This window comes from Anomaloglossus baeobatrachus, chromosome 3 (genome assembly GCF_048569485.1).
Source record: "Anomaloglossus baeobatrachus isolate aAnoBae1 chromosome 3, aAnoBae1.hap1, whole genome shotgun sequence".
NCBI lineage: Eukaryota > Metazoa > Chordata > Amphibia > Anura > Aromobatidae > Anomaloglossus > Anomaloglossus baeobatrachus.
The window spans coordinates 455,644,435-455,667,494 of NC_134355.1; the positions used below are offsets into that span (position 1 = coordinate 455,644,435).

Sequence of the window (23,060 nt, forward strand, 5' to 3'; positions counted from 1 at the left end):
CGCTGAAAAAGTCATTTTGTCCCACAAAAACAAGCTACCATAAAGCTCAGGCAGCGAAAAAAATAAAAACGTTATAGCTCTCATAATACAGCAATGCAAAAATTATTATATTTGTATAAAATTGTTTTTTGGTGTAAAAGCGGCAAAACATAAAAGCTATAAAAATGTGATATCGCTGTATTTGTACTTATCCAAAGAATAAAGCTGTCTTATCACTTTCATGGCATAGTGAACAACATAAAAAACCTATTTCTGAATTGCTGTTTCTCCATATTTCTGCCTTACAAAAAGTGGAATTAAAAGCAATAAAAAAATATTATGTGGCCTAAAATGAGGGATCTCTACTACCGGTAAGCTGGCCCCTTCTTCCTTTTTTTTAGGAAAATCTGTGCTCCAAAACTCAAATGGCACTCCTACCCTCCTGGGGCTTGCATTGTGGCCAAACTGTATTGTACAGTCATATGTGGAGTATTGCCAAGTTTATTGTGTAACACAATATGGGGCCTTTTTACCTATGCCCCTTGTGAAAATTGGAAATCTGAGGTTAAGAAAACAATTTAGTGGTAAAAATGTAATTATTTTTTCGTCACTGCCCAAGAGCATAACATGTTGTGACACACTTGTGGTGTCAATATTCTCACTGCACCCTATATTTATCAATTAAGGAGTGCAGTTTATAAAATGGTTCACTTGTGGGTGATTTCTGCTGTTCTGGCACCTCAGGCACTTCCAATGTGACATGACACCCGGAAACTATTCCAAGTAAATCTGAACTAAAACATAGCGCTTCTTCCCTTTCTTTTATTGCACTGAGCAGCAAAAGTAGTTTTTGACCACATATGAGTATTACTGAACTTAGGACAAATTGCATAACAAATTGTATGTTCCATTATCTTCTGTTACCTTTGTGAATTTGAAAAAATTGGGGTTAAAGCAACATTTTTGTGCTTAAAAATGTATTTTTTCATTTTTATGACTAAACATTATAAAATTCTGTGAAGAACCTTGGAGTTCAAGGTGCTCACCAACCAACTAGATATATTCCCTGAGGAGTCTAACTTCCAAAATAGGATCACTTGTGGGGAAGCACCACTATTTAGGCACCTCAGGGGCTCTCCAAATGTGACATGGTGTACAAGAACAATTGCAGCTAATTTTGCATTAAAAAATTCCAATTGCGCTCCTTCCCTTCCGAGCCCTGCCATGCACCCAAATATAGATTTCCACTACATGTGAAATTTGAAAATGTGACATTTTGAAAATGCTAAATTTGGGCTAAAGTAACATTTTTGTCAGAAAAAGTAAACTTTTCTTTTTTTCCCTTCTACCTAGCGTCAGTTCCTGTGAAGAACCTACAGGGTTAACACATTTCTTGAATGTGTTTTTGAGCAGAATGAGGGGGTGCAGTTTTCAGAATGTGTCATTTTTGGGTATTTTCTGTCACATTGGCCTCTCAAAGTCACTTGAAATGTCATGTGGTCCTTAAAAAAATGACTTTGTAAATTTTGGTGGAAAAATGACAAATTGCTGATAAACTTCGAACCCTTGTAAATTCCTAACAAAACAAAAAGTTTCAAAAATTGTAGTGATGTAAAGTAAATATGTGGGGAATTTTATTAATTAACTATTTTATGTGACAGAATTCTCCGATTTAATGGCATAAAAATTCAAAGTTTGGAAATTACAAAATTTTCATAAAATTTCCAAAGTTTTCACAAATAAACGCAAAAGATAATGTCTTAGAGATATCACTATCATGAAGTACAATATGATATGAAGCATTCCAGAGCTATAAACTGTCAAAGTGACTGGTCAGAATTGCAAACAAATGGCCTGGTCAGGAAGGAAAAAACAAACTTAGGGTTAAAGGAGTTAATTTTTTCGGCCACTGTTACCTCCATTTTTATGAAGCACTGAAACCAAAATGCTGTTGTAGGATGCTGACATTCTGTGCAGTTTGACTGATTGCTAAAATGGAAAAAAAATGTGTATTTATTTATTTTAAGGAAAATGGAATATAACAATGTTCTCTATAAACACTTGCACACATACCTTTCTTAAATTATATACCGTTGCAGCGATAGACAAGGTTGTCATAAATAAAATGGCAAAGCTATATTCGTAGTATGCTGTAGCTAGCCATATACATAATGAATAGACTTGAAACACATAAAATGGATTAAAGACCTGCAAAGTAGAAGAAAATAATTATTTCACATATTCACAGCTTTAACAATTGTAACTGAATCATTTCCGCTTGTGCTCTTATAACCTCAATCTAGCGTTAAATGTGCCTAAAGGAAGATCTGATGTTGTCTACTCTACACTTCACAAAAAAATAAAAGCAAAGAAAATTTGTCGACAACTGGGAAATGATCTATTAAGTTGTATAAATTCATGGACTCTAATATGTGTTAATATCACTCAAAGTTGCTTGTGCTGTTTTTATACACAATAATGTGACTCAGTTGAAAATTGTCCCTTCAGCTGTTTTTTTTCATTAGAACCACTTCCTGTTTAAAGGGACTTTGCCACAAAGTTTTTGCCACCTAATCTGAGAGCAGCATAATGTAGAGACAGAGACCCTGATACCAGCGATGAGTCACATACTAGGCTTCATAGTGGAGCTCTTATAAAAATCACAGTTTAATTATCACGAGCTTACCATTAGGCCAAAGTCACACTTGCGAGTGTCTTTCATGTGACTCGAGCGAGTCTCGCATTGCATCACCCATCACGTCCTGCGGATCTCCGGATAGGAGTATCTCAGCTGCTGTCACGCTCCCCGGGTCCTCTGCTCCGCTCCCCGGCTCACCTGCCACGCTCCCCGCTCTCCAGCCTCCATTGCCCGCGCTTCCCAGGCCTCCTGGTCCCCGCTCCCGGCGCCCGTCGGCTTCCCAGCCCCAGCCCGGCTCTGCTGCTTCCTCCTCTCAGCTTCCTGCCCTGGCTTCTGGCACCCGGGCCGCGCGCATGCGCATTAGGGCGCGCGCGGTCACTGACCCTTTCTTAAAGGGCCAGTGTCCACAGACAGGAAATGAAGCACACAGGTACAGGGTATAAAGGGGTTTAATGTCCAAGGGGGCGGGGCCTGTTCTTCGTGTTTCCCAAGCTAGGAGTCAGGTCTCCTTGTGTTCCTGTGAGATACTTACCTCTCTCTCTTCTAGAGCCGATCCTGCACTGCCATCCGGTCCTGCCGTATCCCGAACCCCGAACGCTGCCTATCTGCCATCCTGACAGTCCGTACCATCTCTGTTCCCTGCGGTGACCCGTCATCTCGCTTCAACGGTTCCGGACCCCGCCTGACATCATCCCGGCTTCCGAACCTGAGCTCCGTCACCCGGACCACCATCAGTGACCCCGTGGTCCCAGGGACTTCTCCATTGTGCTCTTGTGCACGGACTGTCCTGCTACCTATAGTGCTCCGGCTACCGGACTCCTTTCCCTCATCGGGGAGTTCAGCCCAGTGGATCCACCTCCCGGGTCTGCCCATCCACCTGGCCCTAACAGCTGCATAGAAATACATGCAGCTGACCCGCTCGTGTCAGGAGAGTGTGCGACCATGCTGGATGATGTGATGCGAGACTCGGCGAGTCACTTGCAAGTGTGACTCCGGCCTTAAATGTCTAATTGACGTGCTGCTAGGTAGTCCAGCAGCTGCATGAGCTCATTATAACCCTGCTCTATATTGAGATAACTGCTAGATCTTTTTGCAAAAATGTATATACTAAGTACCCTGCTATTAAGCACTTGCATTTTATTAATTATTATTCAGGGTATTTTTCATACAATTTTTCTCTTTTTGTTTTTTTTCCTGTCTAGAGGTTACCATTGATATGCTTTTAATGTTGCATGGTTACTGATTTTTTGCTACAGCTCAGTTTTTTGTCTGCTATCTTGCTTTAGTGCAATTTGGGGGCGCAGCCCTCCTTGTACTGAGGCTGGACAACCAATTGCTTCCTACTTTGCTGTGTATTTAATCTGGGACCCAGCTGACCACTTGTTACCATTCACATTGGAGTTTTTGACATGACACAAGTCAGGTATCGAAACATTTTTTAACTTAGTTGATTAGGGACCGTCCCAGATGGGTACACCTTGATGAGGTGGGATGGCTTTTTCATACAATTTTTCTCTTTTTTTTAACTGCTAGATCTGCAGCAGAGAAAAGAGTGATTTTATCAAAATGATAGCAAATAGCCCAATAGCTGATACATTGCTTTAATCAGGGTCTGTGTCTCTACATCAGGGGTGGGGAACCTTTTTACTGCCGTGGGCCATTTGGAAAATTCTACCAACCTTCGGGGGCCGCACAAAATCATCAACTTGAAAATGACCCGGCTATAATTGGTCAAACAATTAATTAACTCACCCCTATACCCCTACTGTGGCGGCCAGAGCTGATTCTCTTTGGTGCGCCGTGATGTTTGCGTCTCACAACTGCTTTTCCAGGTTTGTCTTTGTTTGATGCGCAGATTGGTAAATCATATATATTACACAGGAGACACTGTACATACACACACCGCTCTGACACACTGGCCGTATACTGCACACAGCCTTCACACAGTTGTCATATTGTACACTACCCATGACACACACTGGCCATATATAGTACACATGCACAGGAGATACTGTATACTGCACACAGCACTCACATGCCGTATACAGGACACACACATAAGCCATACACAGCACTCAACAAGCCAAAAAGTTCTGCATGTAAACATGTGCACACCAGGAATTAGATATACCAATAAACCTTACAATATGAAACTTTATTAAGTTACAAACACAGCACACACACACGCCGTATACACAGCACACACACAGCTCACACACGCCGTAAACACAGCACACACACAGCACACACACACGCCGTATACACAGCACACACACAGCACACACACACATGCCGTATACACAGCACACACACAGCTCACACACGCCGTATACACAGCACACACACGCCGTATACACAGCACACACACAGCACACACGCCGTATACACAGCACACACACGCCGTATACACAGCACACACACAGCACACACACACACGCCGTATACACAGCACACACACAGCACACACACACGCCGTATACACAGCGCACACACGCCGTATACACAGCGCACACACGCCGTATACACAGCGCACACACGCCGTATACACAGCACACATGCCGTATACACAGCACATACACAGCACACACGCTGTATACACAATACATACACAGCACACACGCAGTATACACAGCACACGCACATGTCGTATACACAACAGACTCTGGACATTGAAGTCACAAATACATTTGATATATGGTGGTATATATTAGATATAAACACACTTAGCGCAGATATAAGTACCTGCTCCTTAGTTGCCCTGTAAGATCAGGTGCAGCACAAGTGATGGATGCAGCAGCTCAGCTCAAGGGCTGGCTTCATTCTCGTCTTTTCTCTCCAAGAAAAGACCTGCTAGCCATGAACAGCCGAGCACAGAACGGGACTGTGAGAGGTAGAACGCACGGCACTATACAGCCTTCTATGTCCCGTGCAGGCCCCTCCCCCATCACTCTGATTCTAGCTGCAATCTCACAGGGAGCATGTAAGAGCAAGAGGGAGGAAGTCCCACCCCCAGTGCTGTCTGCCGGCAATAGACAAGATGAGCGGCTGCCCGAGCACCGCAGCCACCGAGAATCTGCTCCAGTGCCCCGGGGGCCACAGAAAAGGTCATTGCGGGCCGCATACGGCCCGCGGGCCGGAGGTTCCCCACCCCTGCTCTACATTATGCTTCTTTCAGATGAGGTAGCAAAATTCTGGTGACAGAGACCCTTTAAGCCTTTTGTTAACCCTGTCCCATCTTTTTTCAAATCTGCTGCTGCCATCAATTTCTAAATTATTATTATTATTTTTTTTTTTTTAAATGTGAGTGTCTAACTTTCACTTTTAATTTATGTTTTATGTTCTGTTGTGAATAAAATATCACTATAAGAGATTTCCAAATCATTGAATTCTTGTTTTCTTTACATTTTAGAAAGCGAACTTTTTTGGGAATTGGAGTTGTAAATAAAGATTCCTTTTGGACAACTATAATTGTGATGTCTATTAAAGTGAATCTGTCAGCAGGTTTTTGCTGCCTCATCTAAGAGCAGCAGGATGTAAGGAGAGAGATCCTCTATCCAACAATGTATCACTTAGATTATTGGGTGCAGCCGTTCTGACACAATTCGAATTTTTAGATTTAGAGTATGTGCGCTCGTTGCATGTTTTCATGCGTTTATGCTGCATTCTGCACTGCAGCGTAAACGCATGCGTCCTGAGTCCCCAGCACAATCTATGAAGATTGTGCAAATTCCATCCGCACATTGCATTTCAGAATGCAGCGTTTCGGCTGCTGCCCAAACGCTGCATTCTTAAAAGCAACATGTCACTTATTTTGGGCGTTCTGGATGTTTTTACCACTCTGTCTATGACAGAGCAAGCATCCAGAAAGCATGAATTCTGCAAGAATTCAACATGGCACAATGCTTTCAAAACGCAGCTTTTCGGCTGCGTTTTGAAATGCACATACAGTGATTTAAATGCTGTGGAATAGAACGCAACGTGCGCACATACCCTTAGTCTTGTAGCAGAGCTGAGAGAGCTGTCCCGCCCACACCACGTCACCTGCCACCTTCAGAAGACAGAGCATATTCGGAACTAAATACTTCTGGCCACCTGCTGTTGCCTCCTGCAGCTAGAATAGGCGAGGGTGTCGGGTTTTGGACCTTGGCCGATCATATATCCTATCCTAATGATAGGTCATCAATGTTAAAGAATTGTGCCGTCTGACAAGTTAAGGGTAACTATGTTTTTATCTGTTAGGAGCATTTAAGGGGTTGTCCAAGTTTATGATGAGTCTGCAGTCACTCTATCTGATGGCAGACTTCAGAAGTCTCTCAGTGCTTGTATTGCTCGCTGTCAAGATTCTCTGGTGCCAGTGGTGAGAGGTCACGAAACCGCCACTATGAGATTAACATACTTGTAGTCACGTGCCAACTAGACATGTATGGCCTTGGTCAATGAAAATTAATTGAGGCCACACTTATCTAGTCAGAATGTGGTCAGAAGTTTACAAATGCATTCTTGTGCACACATGAATGTCCACTCTTGCCACTGGCATGGGAGAATCCTAATAGTGTGCAGTGCGCGCTGTGAGAATTCAGAAGCTTGCAGAGTGACTGCAGACTTTCCTCAAACCTGGAAAACTCCTTCAATCATAAAATTAAGCACAGTAGTATTCTCAGCTCTAACAGTATGTAATATATTCCCTGCCAGACTTCAGGTCTGCTTGCTGGTTCCAACAGTCATCCCATAGACACTCCAATCAAATGAAATTTTCATACATATGGTCAAGTCAGAAGGTAAGAGTTACCTTTCCTTAAGATCCGCAACACACATCCATTTAATTTGTACGTGTGCGGTACGTATTTGCACGTACCGGAGACACGTACACACGGAGACCCATGTTATTCAATGTTAGATAGTACACACACGTAAAATCACACGGAACGTGTGACTGTGTGGTAAGTACAGGTGTGCGCTTTTCTACAAGGACGACATGTCCGTTTTTGGCCGGCAGCACGCAGGCACGGACCCGCTTTAGTCTATGGGTCCGTGCCTGCACGTACCGCACACAGAGTATGTCCGTTTTCAGCACGTTTCGTGTGTGTGCGTTTTTACACTAGCGATCTTATTTTTTGTTTTTTTAAAATTAAAGTCAGTATACTTACCTTTTTTTCTGCTGTTCTCAGTCATACTTACATTGGCGCTCGGTTTTTTTCCTCCCCCGGCTTATACCGCTCCCCGATCACCAGCGCGGCGAGGAACAGCTGTGCAGAGAATACGCGGCAACAATTACTTTGAATATGCTGGCCGCTCATTAATCAATCTCGTATTCCCTGCTTTCCCCACCCACAGACACCTGTGATTAGTTGCAGTCAGACACGCCCCACACGCTGAGTGACAGCTGTCTCACAGCACCCAATCACAGCAGCCGGTGGGCGTGTCTATACTGTGCAGGAAAATAAATAAATAAATAATTAAAAAAAAACGGCGTGTGGTCCCCCCCAATTTTAATACCAGCCAAATAAAGCCATACGGCTGAAGGCTGGTATTCTCAGGATGGGGAGCCCCACGTTACGGGGAGCCCCCTAGCCTAACAATATCAGTCCGCAGTAGAGATGAGCGAACCGGTCCCGGTTCGGCTCGAGGTCGGTTCGCCGAACAGAGGTCCCGTTCGAGTTCGGCTCGTCGAACGTTCGACGAACCGAACTCGAACTGCATAGGAAACAATGGCAGGCAATCACAAACACAGAAAAACACCTAGAAAACACCCTCAAAGGTGTCCAAAAGGTGACAAACAACTCACAACACATGGGAAAGTGACAAGGACATATACTCATGCGAAAACAAAACAGCTGGACAAGGAAAAAGAGGAGGACACACAGATATAGGCATGGCACGCCCTTCTAAAATCATGTAAAACACCCCAAGGTGACTCCAAGCGTAGTCTCCCTTTTTTTCCAAAAATTGGGCCCCACACACACCCACCCATTCAGTGGCAGCAGTTGTGCCCCAGTTGTACAATTCACAGCTAGATTTGCATCAAGCACATTCAAAAATACGCCATTCTTATCTGTCCCCAGGATGACATCGGGGTAGGTAGATAAAGTCTTTCCTGATCCCAGCTCTGTTCATCTTGGCTTCTTTTAAAAACACAGCAAGCAAGAGTTACTCCAAGCGGAGTCTCCCTTTTTTCCAAAAATTGGGCCACACACACACACACCCATTCAGTGGCAGCACTTCTGCCCTAGTTGTACACTTCACAGCTAGATTTGCATCAAGCACATTCCAAAATACGCCATAATTAACCGTCCCCAGGATGACTCCGGGGTAGGTAGCAAAGTCTTTCCTGATCCCAGCTCTGTTCATCTTGGCTTATTTTAAAAACACAGCAATTAAGGCTTACTCCAAGCGGATTCTCCCTTTTTTCCAAAAATTGGGCCACACACACACCCACCCATTCAGTGGCAGCACTTCTGCCCTAGTTGTACACTTCACAGCTAGATTTGCATCAAGCACATTCCAAAATACGCCATAATTAACCGTCCCCAGGATGACTCCGGGGTAGGTAGCAAAGTCTTTCCTGATCCCAGCTCTGTTCATCTTGGCTTCTTTTAAAAACACAGCAAGCAAGGCTTACTCCAAGTGGAGTCTCCCTTTTTACCAAAAATTGGGCCACACACACACCCACCCATTCAGTGGCAGCACTTGTGCCCTAGTTGTACACTTCACAGCTAGATTTGCATCAAGCACATTCAAAAATACGCCATAATTAACCGTCCCCAGGATGACACCGGGGTAGGTAGATAAAGTCTTTGCTGAACCATGACTTGTTCATCTTGGCTTCTTTTAAAAACAATGTAAGCAAGGGTTACTCCAAGCGAAGTCTCCCTTTTTTCCAAAAATTGTGCCCCACACACACCCACCCATTCAGTGGCAGCACTTGTGCCCTAGTTGTACACTTCACAGCTAGATTTGCATCAAGCACATTCCAAAATACGCCATAATTATCCGTCCCCAGGATGACACCAGGGTAGGTAGCAAAGTCTTTCCTGATCCCAGCTCTGTTCATCTTGGCTTCTTTTAAAAACAATGTAAGCAAGGGTTACTCCAAGCGGAGTCTCCCTTTTTTCCAAAAATTGTGCCCCACACACACCCACCCATTCAGTGGCAGCACTTGTGCCCTAGTTGTACACTTCACAGCTAGATTTGCATCAAGCACATTCCAAAATACGCCATAATTAACCGTCCCCAGGATGAAACCAGGGTAGGTAGCAAAGTCTTTCCTGATCCCAGCTCTGTTCATCTTGGTTTCTTTTAAAAACAATGTAAGCAAGGGTTACTTCAAGCGGAGTCTCCCTTTTTTTCCAAAAATTGTGCCCCACACACACCCACCCATTCAGTGGCAGCACTTGTGCCCTAGTTGTACACTTCACAGCTAGACTTGCATCAAGCACATTCCAAAATACGCCATAATTAACCGTCCCCAGGATGACACCGGGGTAGGTAGCAAAGTCTTTCCTGATCCCAGCTCTGTTCATCTTGGCTTCTTTTAAAAACACAGCAAGCAAGGCTTACTCCAAGCGGAGTCTCCCTTTTTTCCAAAAATTGGGCCACACACACACCCACCCATTCAGTGGCAGCACTTGTGCCCTAGTTGTACACTTCACAGCTAGATTTGCATCAAGCACATTCCAAAATACGCCATAATTAACCGTCCTCAGGATGACACCGGGGTAGGTAGATAAAGTCTTTGCTGAACCATGACTTATTCATCTTGGCTTCTTTTAAAAACAATGTAAGCAAGGGTTACTCCAAGCGAAGTCTCCCTTTTTTCCAAAAATTGTGCCCCACACACACCCACCCATTCAGTGGCAGCACTTGTGCCCTAGTTGTACACTTCACAGCTAGATTTGCATCAAGCACATTCCAAAATACGCCATAATTAACCGTCCCCAGGATGACACCGGGGTAGGTAGATAAAGTCTTTGCTGAACCATGACTTATTCATCTTGGCTTCTTTTAAAAACAATGTAAGCAAGGGTTACTCCAAGCGAAGTCTCCCTTTTTTCCAAAAATTGTGCCCCACACACACCCACCCATTCAGTGGCAGCACTTGTGCCCTAGTTGTACACTTCACAGCTAGATTTGCATCAAGCACATTCCAAAATACGCCATAATTAACCGTCCCCAGGATGACACCAGGGTAGGTAGCAAAGTCTTTCCTGATCCCAGCTCTGTTCATCTTGGCTTCTTTTAAAAACAATGTAAGCAAGGGTTACTCCAAGCGGAGTCTCCCTTTTTTCCAAAAATTGTGCCCCACACACACCCACCCATTCAGTGGCAGCACTTGTGCCCTAGTTGTACACTTCACAGCTAGATTTGCATCAAGCACATTCCAAAATACGCCATAATTAACCGTCCCCAGGATGACACCAGGGTAGGTAGCAAAGTCTTTCCTGATCCCAGCTCTGTTCATCTTGGCTTCTTTTAAAAACAATGTAAGCAAGGCTTACTCCAAGCGGAGTCTCCCTTTTTTCCAAAAATTGTGCCCCACACACACCCACCCATTCAGTGGCAGCACTTGTGCCCTAGTTGTACACTTCACAGCTAGATTTGCATCAAGCACATTCCAAAATACGCCATAATTAACCGTTCCCAGGATGACATCGGGGTAGGTAGATAAAGTCTTTGCTGAACCATGACTTGTTCATCTTGGCTTCTTTTAAAAACAATGTAAGCAAGGGTTACTCCAAGCGAAGTCTCCCTTTTTTCCAAAAATTGTGCCCCACACACACCCACCCATTCAGTGGCAGCACTTGTGCCCTAGTTGTACACTTCACAGCTAGATTTGCATCAAGCACATTCCAAAATACGCCATAATTAACCGTCCCCAGGATGACACCAGGGTAGGTAGCAAAGTCTTTCCTGATCCCAGCTCTGTTCATCTTGGCTTCTTTTAAAAACAATGTAAGCAAGGGTTACTCCAAGCGGAGTCTCCCTTTTTTCCAAAAATTGTGCCCCACACACACCCACCCATTCAGTGGCAGCACTTGTGCCCTAGTTGTACACTTCACAGCTAGATTTGCATCAAGCACATTCCAAAATACGCCATAATTAACCGTCCCCAGGATGACACCAGGGTAGGTAGCAAAGTCTTTCCTGATCCCAGCTCTGTTCATCTTGGCTTCTTTTAAAAACAATGTAAGCAAGGCTTACTCCAAGCGGAGTCTCCCTTTTTTCCAAAAATTGTGCCCCACACACACCCACCCATTCAGTGGCAGCACTTGTGCCCTAGTTGTACACTTCACAGCTAGATTTGCATCAAGCACATTCCAAAATACGCCATAATTAACCGTTCCCAGGATGACATCGGGGTAGGTAGATAAAGTCTTTGCTGAACCATGACTTGTTCATCTTGGCTTCTTTTAAAAACAATGTAAGCAAGGGTTACTCCAAGCGAAGTCTCCCTTTTTTCCAAAAATTGTGCCCCACACACACCCACCCATTCAGTGGCAGCACTTGTGCCCTAGTTGTACACTTCACAGCTAGATTTGCATCAAGCACATTCCAAAATACGCCATAATTAACCGTCCCCAGGATGACACCAGGGTAGGTAGCAAAGTCTTTCCTGATCCCAGCTCTGTTCATCTTGGCTTCTTTTAAAAACAATGTAAGCAAGGGTTACTCCAAGCGGAGTCTCCCTTTTTTTCCAAAAATTGTGCCCCACACACACCCACCCATTCAGTGGCAGCACTTGTGCCCTAGTTGTACACTTCACAGCTAGATTTGCATCAAGCACATTCCAAAATACGCCATAATTAACCGTCCCCAGGATGACACCGGGGTAGGTAGCAAAGTCTTTCCTGATCCCAGCTCTGTTCATCTTGGCTTCTTTTAAAAACACAGCAAGCAAGGGTTACTCCAAGCGGAGTCTCCCTTTTTTCCAAAAATTGTGCCCCACACACACCCACCCATTCAGTGGCAGCACTTGTGCCCTAGTTGTACACTTCACAGCTAGATTTGCATCAAGCACATTCCAAAATACGCCATAATTAACCGTCCCCAGGATGACACCGGGGTAGGTAGATAAAGTCTTTGCTGAACCATGACTTGTTCATCTTGGCTTCTTTTAAAAACAATGTAAGCAAGGGTTACTCCAAGCGAAGTCTCCCTTTTTTTCCAAAAATTGTGCCCCACACACACCCACCCATTCAGTGGCAGCACTTGTGCCCTAGTTGTACACTTCACAGCTAGATTTGCATCAAGCACATTCAAAAATACGCCATAATTAACCGTCCCCAGGATGACACCGGGGTAGGTAGATAAAGTCTTTGCTGAACCATGACTTGTTCATCTTGGCTTCTTTTAAAAACAATGTAAGCAAGGGTTACTCCAAGCGAAGTCTCCCTTTTTTCCAAAAATTGTGCCCCACACACACCCACCCATTCAGTGGCAGCACTTGTGCCCTAGTTGTACACTTCACAGCTAGATTTGCATCAAGCACATTCCAAAATACGCCATAATTAACCGTCCCCAGGATGACACCAGGGTAGGTAGCAAAGTCTTTCCTGATCCCAGCTCTGTTCATCTTGGCTTCTTTTAAAAACAATGTAAGCAAGGGTTACTCCAAGCGGAGTCTCCCATTTTTCCAAAAATGGTGCCCCACACACACCCACCCATTCAGTGGCAGCACTTGTGCCCTAGTTGTACACTTCACAGCTAGTTTTGCATCAAGCACATTCCAAATTACGCCATAATTAACCGTCCCCAGGATGACACCAGGGTAGGTAGCAAAGTCTTTCCTGATCCCAGCTCTGTTCATCTTAGCTTCTTTTAAAAACAATGTAAGCAAGGGTTACTCCAAGCGGAGTCTCCCTTTTTTTCCAAAAATTGTGCCCCACACACACCCACCCATTCAGTGGCAGCACTTGTGCCCTAGTTGTACACTTCACAGCTAGATTTGCATCAAGCACATTCCAAATCCACAAGCATTTACTCTCCCCAGGATGACACAGGGGTTGTAAATTACTTCTGGATCCATCACTTGTTCATTTTGATGAACGTCAGTCTGTCCACATTGTCACTGGACAGACGCGTGCGCTTATCTGTCAGCACACACCCAGCAGCACTGAAGACACGTTCAGAGACAACTCTGGCAGCTGGACACGACAAAATCTCCAAGGCGTAAGTTGATAGCTCTGGCCATTTTTCTAGGTTTGAAGCCCAAAAGGAGCAAGGCTCCAGTTGCACAGTCATGGCATCGATGTTCATTTGGAGATCCTCCTGTATCATCCTCTCCAGCCGTTGACTATGTGTCAGACTTGTTGTCTCTGGTGGCCTTGCAAAGGAGGGTCTAAAAAAATTATGAAAAGATTCCATAAAATTGCTGTTACCAGCACCAGATACGGTCCTACTGGTACGGGTAGACTGTTGAAGATGACGAGACCGTCCCATGTTTGTCAAGTTACAACTGGGAGATTCACTCCCTGCACCTGCACGGTTGTTTGGTGGAAAAGCGGATCTAAGATCGAGTAACAGCTTCTGCTGATACTCCTGCATACGTGCGTCCCTTTCTATGGCTGGAATTATGTCACAAAATTTGGACTTGTACCGGGGATCTAATAGTGTGGCAAGCCAGTAGTCATCATCACTTCTAATTTTGACAATACGAGGGTCATGTTGGAGGTAGTGCAACAAGAAGGCACTAATGTGTCTTGCGCAGCCATGCGGACCAAGTCCACGCTGTGTTTGTGGCATAGAGGTGCTAACCGTTCTTTCTTCCTCTGACATCTCCCCCCAACCTCTTTCAACTGAAATTTGACCAAGGTCTCCCTCATCTGCTGAGTCTTCCATGTCCATGGACAGTTCGTCCTCCATTTCTTCATGTCCTCCTGCACCTTCCTCAACATCTCGCCTGCTACCTTGCGCCCTTGTTGATCCCTGTCCCCCATGCTCCCATGCCTGGTGCCTTGGTGATGATGAACGTCTGGACCTTGGTGATGTTGTTGTGTCTTGCGCATATGAATCCTCCTGTAGTTCATCCCCTTCCTGTTGTCCCACCCCCTGACTCCGAATAGTGTTTAGCGTGTGCTCCAGCATGTAAATGACTGGAATCGTCATGCTGATAATGGCATTGTCAGCGCTAAACATATTTGTCGCCATGTCGAAACTGTGCAGAAGGGTGCATAGGTCCTTGATCTGAGACCACTCCATCAGGGTGATCTGCCCCACCTCTGCATCTCGTTGGCCCAGGCTATACGTCATGACGTATTGCACCAGGGCACGGCGGTGCTGCCACAGTCGCTGTAACATGTGGAGAGTTGAATTCCAGCGTGTCGCCACATCGCCGTTCAGGCGATGAACCGGCAGGACGAAAGACTTCTGGAGCGATGCAAGTCGCTCAGCTGCGGCGCTTGAACGGCAGAAGTGAGCAGACAGTTTTCGTGCCCTGTTCAGAAGGCCATCTAGGCCGGGATACTGTGTTAAAAATTGCTGCACGACAAGGTTCAACACGTGAGCCATACAAGGTACGTGTGTCACCTTGCCCAGGCGAAGGGCCGCACCCAGGTTTGCAGCATTGTCGCACACGGCCTTACCAGGCTGCAGGTTGAGTGGAGACAACCATTTATTAAACTCGGACCGCAGAGCTGACCACAACTCCTCAGCTGTGTGACTCTTATTCCCAAGACATGTCAACCTAAAGACCGCCTGATGCCGTTGCGCTCTGCTGCCAGCATAGTAATGAGGGGTGCGTGATTCCTTCTGCGCAGTGAGAACGCTGGTGGCCTGACCAGGCAGGCTTGGGGAGGAGGTGGAGGACCCAGATGAGGTGGAGGATGCAGAAGCAGTGGCGGAACTTGGACAGACAGAGGATTGACACACAAGTCGTGGGGACGGCAAGACTTGTGCAGCAGACCCTTCACCATCTATCACCATAGTTACCCAGTGCCCAGTCAGCGACATGTAACGTCCCTGTCCATACTTACTGGTCCAAGTATCGGTGGTGAAATGCACCCGTTCACACACAGAGTTTCTCAAGGAAGCGGTGATGTTGTGTGCGACATGCTGGTGTAGCGCGGGCACACCTTTCTTAGAGAAGTAGTGGCGACTAGGCATCTGGTACTGGGGCACAGCGACAGACATAAGGTCTCTAAAATCCTGTGTGTCCACTAGGCGGAAAGGCAGCATTTCGGTAGCCAACAGCTTACAAAGGGATAGAGTCAACCTCTTAGCTTTGTCATGGGTCGCAGGAAATGGCCTTTTATTTGTCCACATCTGAGGGACAGAGATCTGGCTGCTGTGTGTAGACGGTGTTGAGTAGGGTGTCCCTGGAAAAATGCAGGTTTGTGAGGAAAGTGCAGGCGGAGACATGATGTTGCCTTCATCCAAAGTTGGTGCTATCGATGTCTGAGACAGCTGTACACACTCACTTGTTTCCCCTTCCAAAACAACTGACGACCTACCAAGCAAACTGCCTGTTGCGGTTACAGTGGTGGAAGTTGTGGGTGGAAAAACAGGTGTGACAGCTGTCCCCACAGTCCTAGAAGATGACGAGCGCGAGTATGCACTGGAAGGGGCAGGCGGTGGATGGTTCGCTCCGCTAGGCTGCATTGCAGCACGGTGAGCTTCCCACCGGGCAATATGATATTTATTCATGTGACGATTCATGGAAGAAGTTGTCAAACTGCTGAGGTTTTGACCTCTACTAAGAGAACCATGACAAATTTTACAGATCACATAATTTGGGCGATCTTTTTCTATGTCAAAAAAGGACCAGGCTAGGCAAGGCTTAGAGGCCATGCGACCTGATGATCCACCCCGAATAATGCTCAGAGGCAGAGTGGTGGCTGAGGATGCAGTTGTAGACGTGCTACCAGTACTCCGACTCTGTCCAGGAAGGTGCAAGGTAACTTCGTCATCAGTTGCATCCTCCTCCACCACCTCTGTTGACCTCCTCGAGTGCCTGACTGTGGGTTGACAGTAGGTGGGATCTAGAACTTCATCATCAATTGTTGTGTTTGCACTCCCCTCCCCCTCTGACCGAGCCTCTTCTTGCCCTGACCGAATATTTAAGTTGTCATCCCAATCGGGTATCTGAGTCTCATCTTCATCAGTATGTTCCTCAATGTCTATAACCACAGGTGTTACAGTTTGTGACAAAGGGTCAACATTATGCTCCGAAACTTGGTCCTCACGGCCTGAATCAGTCACAAAGGTTCTGGGCATCACTGCAGAACATTTCCTGTTCTGTACTCACTGTAGCTTGGGAGCAGACCTCTGATTCCCAGGCTATAGTGTGACTGAACAGCTCTGCAGACTCAGCCATCTCGGTTCCACCATACTGTGCAGGGCTGATGGAGACTTCAGAGCTGGGAGAAATCAAGTTTGATTGGGATGACAACTCAGAGGACTGGTGTTTTTTGGATGCGGTACTTGAAGTGGCTGAGAGGGCACTTGTTGGACCACTTGAGATCCATTCAAGCATTTTCCTTTTTTGCCCATCATCTACCTTTGTTCCTGTTGTTCGTGTCCGTAAAAAAGGGAGCACATCGGATTGTCCACGGTAAGTAGTAGACATCTTACTTTTGCTGGTAGATGGTCTATCTTCAGCAGATGATAATGGAGCTTTGCCACCTTCCCCACGGACAAACCCTTTTTTTCCTTTTCTAACACGCCTCTTCCCCTTTCCACCAGCATCTGTCATTTTGCCACTCATGTTGATTGCGACAAGATTGTGGACTGACAATGTGGTAGTAAAAATTGAGAGGTGGTGTAGATTGCAGTGGTGGTCTAGCTTTATTAACAGCAGAATAATAAAGAATAAATATCCCTGACAAAGCAACTACGGCCCTTAAACTGGCAGCAAAAATTGCTAGTATAATGGCTTAGTTATAATGAGTTGGAGTGTGCAATGCAGGCAGACGTGCTCTGCAAATGTCTTTGCACTAGTGTGACTATAGCAAAGTCTAATAGCCACGTTTAGGATGCCACTAGGTACACTGAGTGTTTGCTAGTATAATGGCTTAGTTATAATGAGTTGGAGTGTGCAATGCAGGCAGACGTGCTCTGCAAATGTCTTTGCACTAGTGTGACTATAGCAAAGTCCAATAGCCACGTATAGGAAGCCACTAGGTACACTGAGTGTTAGCTAGTATAATGGCTTAGTTATAATGAGTTGGAGTGTGCAATGCAGGCAGACGTGCTCTGCAAATGTCTTTGCACTAGTGTGACTATAGCAAAGTCCAATAGCCACGTTTAGGATGCCACTAGGTACACTGAGTGTTTGCTAGTATAATGGCTTAGTTATAATGAGTTGGAGTGTGCAATGCAGGCAGACGTGCTCTGCAAATGTCTTTGCACTAGTGTGACTATAGCAAAGTCCAATAGCCACGTTTAGGATGCCACTAGGTACACTGAGTGTTTGCTAGTATAATGGCTTAGTTATAATGAGTTGGAGTGTGCAATGCAGGCAGACGCGCTCTGCAAATGTCTTTGCACTAGTGGGACTATAGCAAAGTCCAATAGCCACGTTTAGGATGCCACTAGGTACACTGAGTGTTTGCTAGTATAATGGCTTAGTTATAATGAGTTGGAGTGTGCAATGCAGGCAGACGTGCTCTGCAAATGTCTTTGCACTAGTGTGACTATAGCAAAGTCCAATAGCCACGTTTAGGATGCCACTAGGTACACTGAGTGTTTGCTAGTATAATGGCTTAGTTATAATGAGTTGGAGTGTGCAATGCAGGCAGAGGTGCTCTGCAAATGTCTTTGCACTAGTGTGACTAGACAACAGTCCAATAGCCACGTTTAGGATGCCACTAGGTACACTGAGTGTTTGCTAGTATAATGGCTTAGTTATAATAAGTTGGAGTGTGCAATGCAGGCAGACGTGCTCTGCAAATGTCTTTGCACTAGTGTGACTATAGCAAAGTCCATTAGCCACGTTTAGGATGCCACTAGGTACACTGAGTGTTTGCTAGTATAATGGCTTAGTTATAATGAGTTGGAGTGTGCAATGCAGGCAGAGGTGCTCTGCAAATGTGTTTGCACTAGTGTGACTAGACAACAGTCCAATAGCCACGTTAAGGATGCCACTAGGTACACTGAGTGTTTGCTAGTATAATGGCTTAGTTATAATGAGTTGGAGTGTGCAATGCAGGCAGACGCGCTCTGCAAATGTCTTTGCACTAGTGGGACTATAGCAAAGTCCAATAGCCACGTTTAGGATGCCACTAGGTACACTGAGTGTTTGCTAGTATAATGGCTTAGTTATAATGAGTTGGAGTGTGCAATGCAGGCAGACGTGCTCTGCAAATGTCTTTGCACTAGTGTGACTATAGCAAAGTCCAATAGCCACGTTTAGGATGCCACTAGGTACACTGAGTGTTTGCTAGTATAATGGCTTAGTTATAATGAGTTGGAGTGTGCAATGCAGGCAGACGTGCTCTGCAAATGTCTTTGCACTAGTGTGACTATAGCAAAGTCCAATAGCCAAGTTTAGGATGCCACTAGGTACACTGAGTGTTTGCTAGTATAATGGCTTAGTTATAATGAGTTGGAGTGTGCAATGCAGGCAGACGTGCTCTGCAAATGTCTTTGCACTAGTGTGACTATAGCAAAGTCCAATAGCCACGTTTAGGATGCCACTAGGTACACTGAGTGTTTGCTAGTATAATGGCTTAGTTATAATGAGTTGGAGTGTGCAATGCAGGCAGACGCGCTCTGCAAATGTCTTTGCACTAGTGGGACTATAGCAAAGTCCAATAGCCACGTTTAGGATGCCACTAGGTACACTGAGTGTTTGCTAGTATAATGGCTTAGTTATAATGAGTTGGAGTGTGCAATGCAGGCAGACGTGCTCTGCAAATGTCTTTGCACTAGTGTGACTATAGCAAAGTCCAATAGCCACGTTTAGGATGCCACTAGGTACACTGAGTGTTTGCTAGTATAATGGCTTAGTTATAATGAGTTGGAGTGTGCAATGCAGGCAGAGGTGCTCTGCAAATGTCTTTGCACTAGTGTGACTAGACAACAGTCCAATAGCCACGTTTAGGATGCCACTAGGTACACTGAGTGTTTGCTAGTATAATGGCTTAGTTATAATAAGTTGGAGTGTGCAATGCAGGCAGACGTGCTCTGCAAATGTCTTTGCACTAGTGTGACTATAGCAAAGTCCATTAGCCACGTTTAGGATGCCACTAGGTACACTGAGTGTTTGCTAGTATAATGGCTTAGTTATAATGAGTTGGAGTGTGCAATGCAGGCAGAGGTGCTCTGCAAATGTGTTTGCACTAGTGTGACTAGACAACAGTCCAATAGCCACGTTAAGGATGCCACTAGGTACACTGAGTGTTTGCTAGTATAATGGCTTAGTTATAATGAGTTGGAGTGTGCAATGCAGGCAGACGCGCTCTGCAAATGTCTTTGCACTAGTGGGACTATAGCAAAGTCCAATAGCCACGTTTAGGATGCCACTAGGTACACTGAGTGTTTGCTAGTATAATGGCTTAGTTATAATGAGTTGGAGTGTGCAATGCAGGCAGACGTGCTCTGCAAATGTCTTTGCACTAGTGTGACTATAGCAAAGTCCAATAGCCACGTTTAGGATGCCACTAGGTACACTGAGTGTTTGCTAGTATAATGGCTTAGTTATAATGAGTTGGAGTGTGCAATGCAGGCAGACGTGCTCTGCAAATGTCTTTGCACTAGTGTGACTATAGCAAAGTCCAATAGCCAAGTTTAGGATGCCACTAGGTACACTGAGTGTTTGCTAGTATAATGGCTTAGTTATAATGAGTTGGAGTGTGCAATGCAGGCAGAGGTGCTCTGCAAATGTGTTTGCACTAGTGTGACTAGACAACAGTCCAATAGCCACGTTTAGGATGCCACTAGGTACACTGAGTGTTTGCTAGTATAATGGCTTAGTTATAATGAGTTGGAGTGTGCAGTGCAGGCAGACGTGCTGCAAATGTCTTTGCACTAGTGTGACTATAGCAAAGTCCAATAGCCAAGTTTAGGATGCCACTAGGTACACTGAGTGTTTGCTAGTATAATGGCTTAGTTATAATGAGTTGGAGTGTGCAATGCAGGCAGAGGTGCTCTGCAAATGTCTTTGCACTAGTGTGACTAGACAACAGTCCAATAGCCACGTTTAGGATGCCACTAGGTACACTGAGTGTTTGCTAGTATAATGGCTTAGTTATAATAAGTTGGAGTGTGCAATGCAGGCAGACGTGCTCTGCAAATGTCTTTGCACTAGTGTGACTATAGCAAAGTCCATTAGCCACGTTTAGGATGCCACTAGGTACACTGAGTGTTTGCTAGTATAATGGCTTAGTTATAATGAGTTGGAGTGTGCAATGCAGGCAGAGGTGCTCTGCAAATGTGTTTGCACTAGTGTGACTAGACAACAGTCCAATAGCCACGTTAAGGATGCCACTAGGTACACTGAGTGTTTGCTAGTATAATGGCTTAGTTATAATGAGTTGGAGTGTGCAATGCAGGCAGACGCGCTCTGCAAATGTCTTTGCACTAGTGGGACTATAGCAAAGTCCAATAGCCACGTTTAGGATGCCACTAGGTACACTGAGTGTTTGCTAGTATAATGGCTTAGTTATAATGAGTTGGAGTGTGCAATGCAGGCAGACGTGCTCTGCAAATGTCTTTGCACTAGTGTGACTATAGCAAAGTCCAATAGCCACGTTTAGGATGCCACTAGGTACACTGAGTGTTTGCTAGTATAATGGCTTAGTTATAATGAGTTGGAGTGTGCAATGCAGGCAGACGTGCTCTGCAAATGTCTTTGCACTAGTGTGACTATAGCAAAGTCCAATAGCCAAGTTTAGGATGCCACTAGGTACACTGAGTGTTTGCTAGTATAATGGCTTAGTTATAATGAGTTGGAGTGTGCAATGCAGGCAGACGTGCTCTGCAAATGTCTTTGCACTAGTGTGACTATAGCAAAGTCCAATAGCCACGTTTAGGATGCCACTAGGTACACTGAGTGTTTGCTAGTATAATGGCTTAGTTATAATGAGTTGGAGTGTGCAATGCAGGCAGAGGTGCTCTGCAAATGTGTTTGCACTAGTGTGACTAGACAACAGTCCAATAGCCACGTTTAGGATGCCACTAGGTACACTGAGTGTTTGCTAGTATAATGGCTTAGTTATAATGAGTTGGAGTGTGCAATGCAGGCAGACGTGCTGCAAATGTCTTTGCACTAGTGTGACTATAGCAAAGTCCAATAGCCAAGTTTAGGATGCCACTAGGTACACTGAGTGTTTGCTAGTATAATGGCTTAGTTATAATGAGTTGGAGTGTGCAGAGGACAGGAGGGTACAGTGGCAGGATTGTGGGGCTCTGGGTAGAGGAATGGAAGCCTGCCTTTCTATTCCCTCCTAATAGGGAAATGCAGGGAGGAAATCCCTGACCTTGGCTACACAGACGCTGTCACTGTTTTCAGGACCTGTCACCTATGGCTCTGACCCTGCCGGTTTGAGCCCTTAAAAGGACTGCTAGAAAGTGCTATCCCTAAGCTGTCCAGCGCTGTGTATGGAGCGCATACAGCTGTATCGGCGATAGGACTCAGGACAGAGCTGCGACAGTGATGTCTGACACCAAAGACGCAGAAGAGATAATGGCGTCCTGGAGGAAAATGTCCGGTTTTATAATGCAGGGACATGTGACATGGACATCCTATCACACATGCCGTTGCTTCTCTGGCTAAAAGTCCACTTAGCTGTGTGTGTGTCTGGGATTGGCTGACATGCTGGCCCGCCCCACTACACGCGCGCGCTTAGGGAAGGAAGACAAGGAAAAAAAAAAAAAAAATGGCGATCGCCATTATAGAAACAGCAGTGATCTGAAGGCGCTGTTCACGCACACTATACACTGAAATGTCATAATAGTGTGATTTATAGAGTGACTTACACTATTACAGCGGAAACCAAGCTAGGAATTAGCTGTTTTTTTGATGCTAGAACCGTTTCTAGAACTATCGAGCTTTTGCAAAAAGCTCGAGTTCTAGTTCGATCTAGAACAGGCCCCAAAATCACTCGAGCCTAGAACTGGAGAACCTTGAACCACGAACCGCGCTCAACTCTAGTCCGCAGCCGCCCAGAATTGCTGCATACATTATATGCAACAGTTCTGGGACTGTACCCGGCTCTTCCCGATTTGCCCTGGTGCGTTGGCAAATCGGGGTAATAAGGAGTTATTGGAAGCCCATAGCTGCCAATAAGTCCTAGATTAATCATGTCAGGCGTCTCCCCGAGATACCTTCCATGATTAATCTGTAAATTACAGTAAATAAACACACACACCCGAACAATCCTTTATTAGAAAAAAAAACACTAACAAATTGCCTTGTTCACCAATTTAATAAGCCCGAAAAAGCCCTCCATGTCCGGCGTACTCCAGGATGGTCCAGCGTCGCTTCCAGCTGTGCTGCATGAAGGTGACC

The 23,060-nt window shown here is 45.3% G+C and overlaps 1 protein-coding gene across 1 annotated transcript in view; it reads right to left on the reverse strand.

Moving 5' to 3' along the window:
* LOC142297272 (putative cation-transporting ATPase 13A4) overlaps positions 1-23,060 on the reverse strand; it is a 243,681-nt gene that overhangs the window by 183,747 nt on the left and 36,874 nt on the right. The window contains exons 8-9 of the mRNA XM_075341527.1: positions 2,053-2,187; positions 1,896-1,968 (exon numbers count right to left, since the gene is read on the reverse strand). Coding sequence (XP_075197642.1) covers positions 1,896-1,968; positions 2,053-2,187 — 208 coding nt within the window. The remainder of the gene's footprint in view (positions 1-1,895; positions 1,969-2,052; positions 2,188-23,060) is intronic.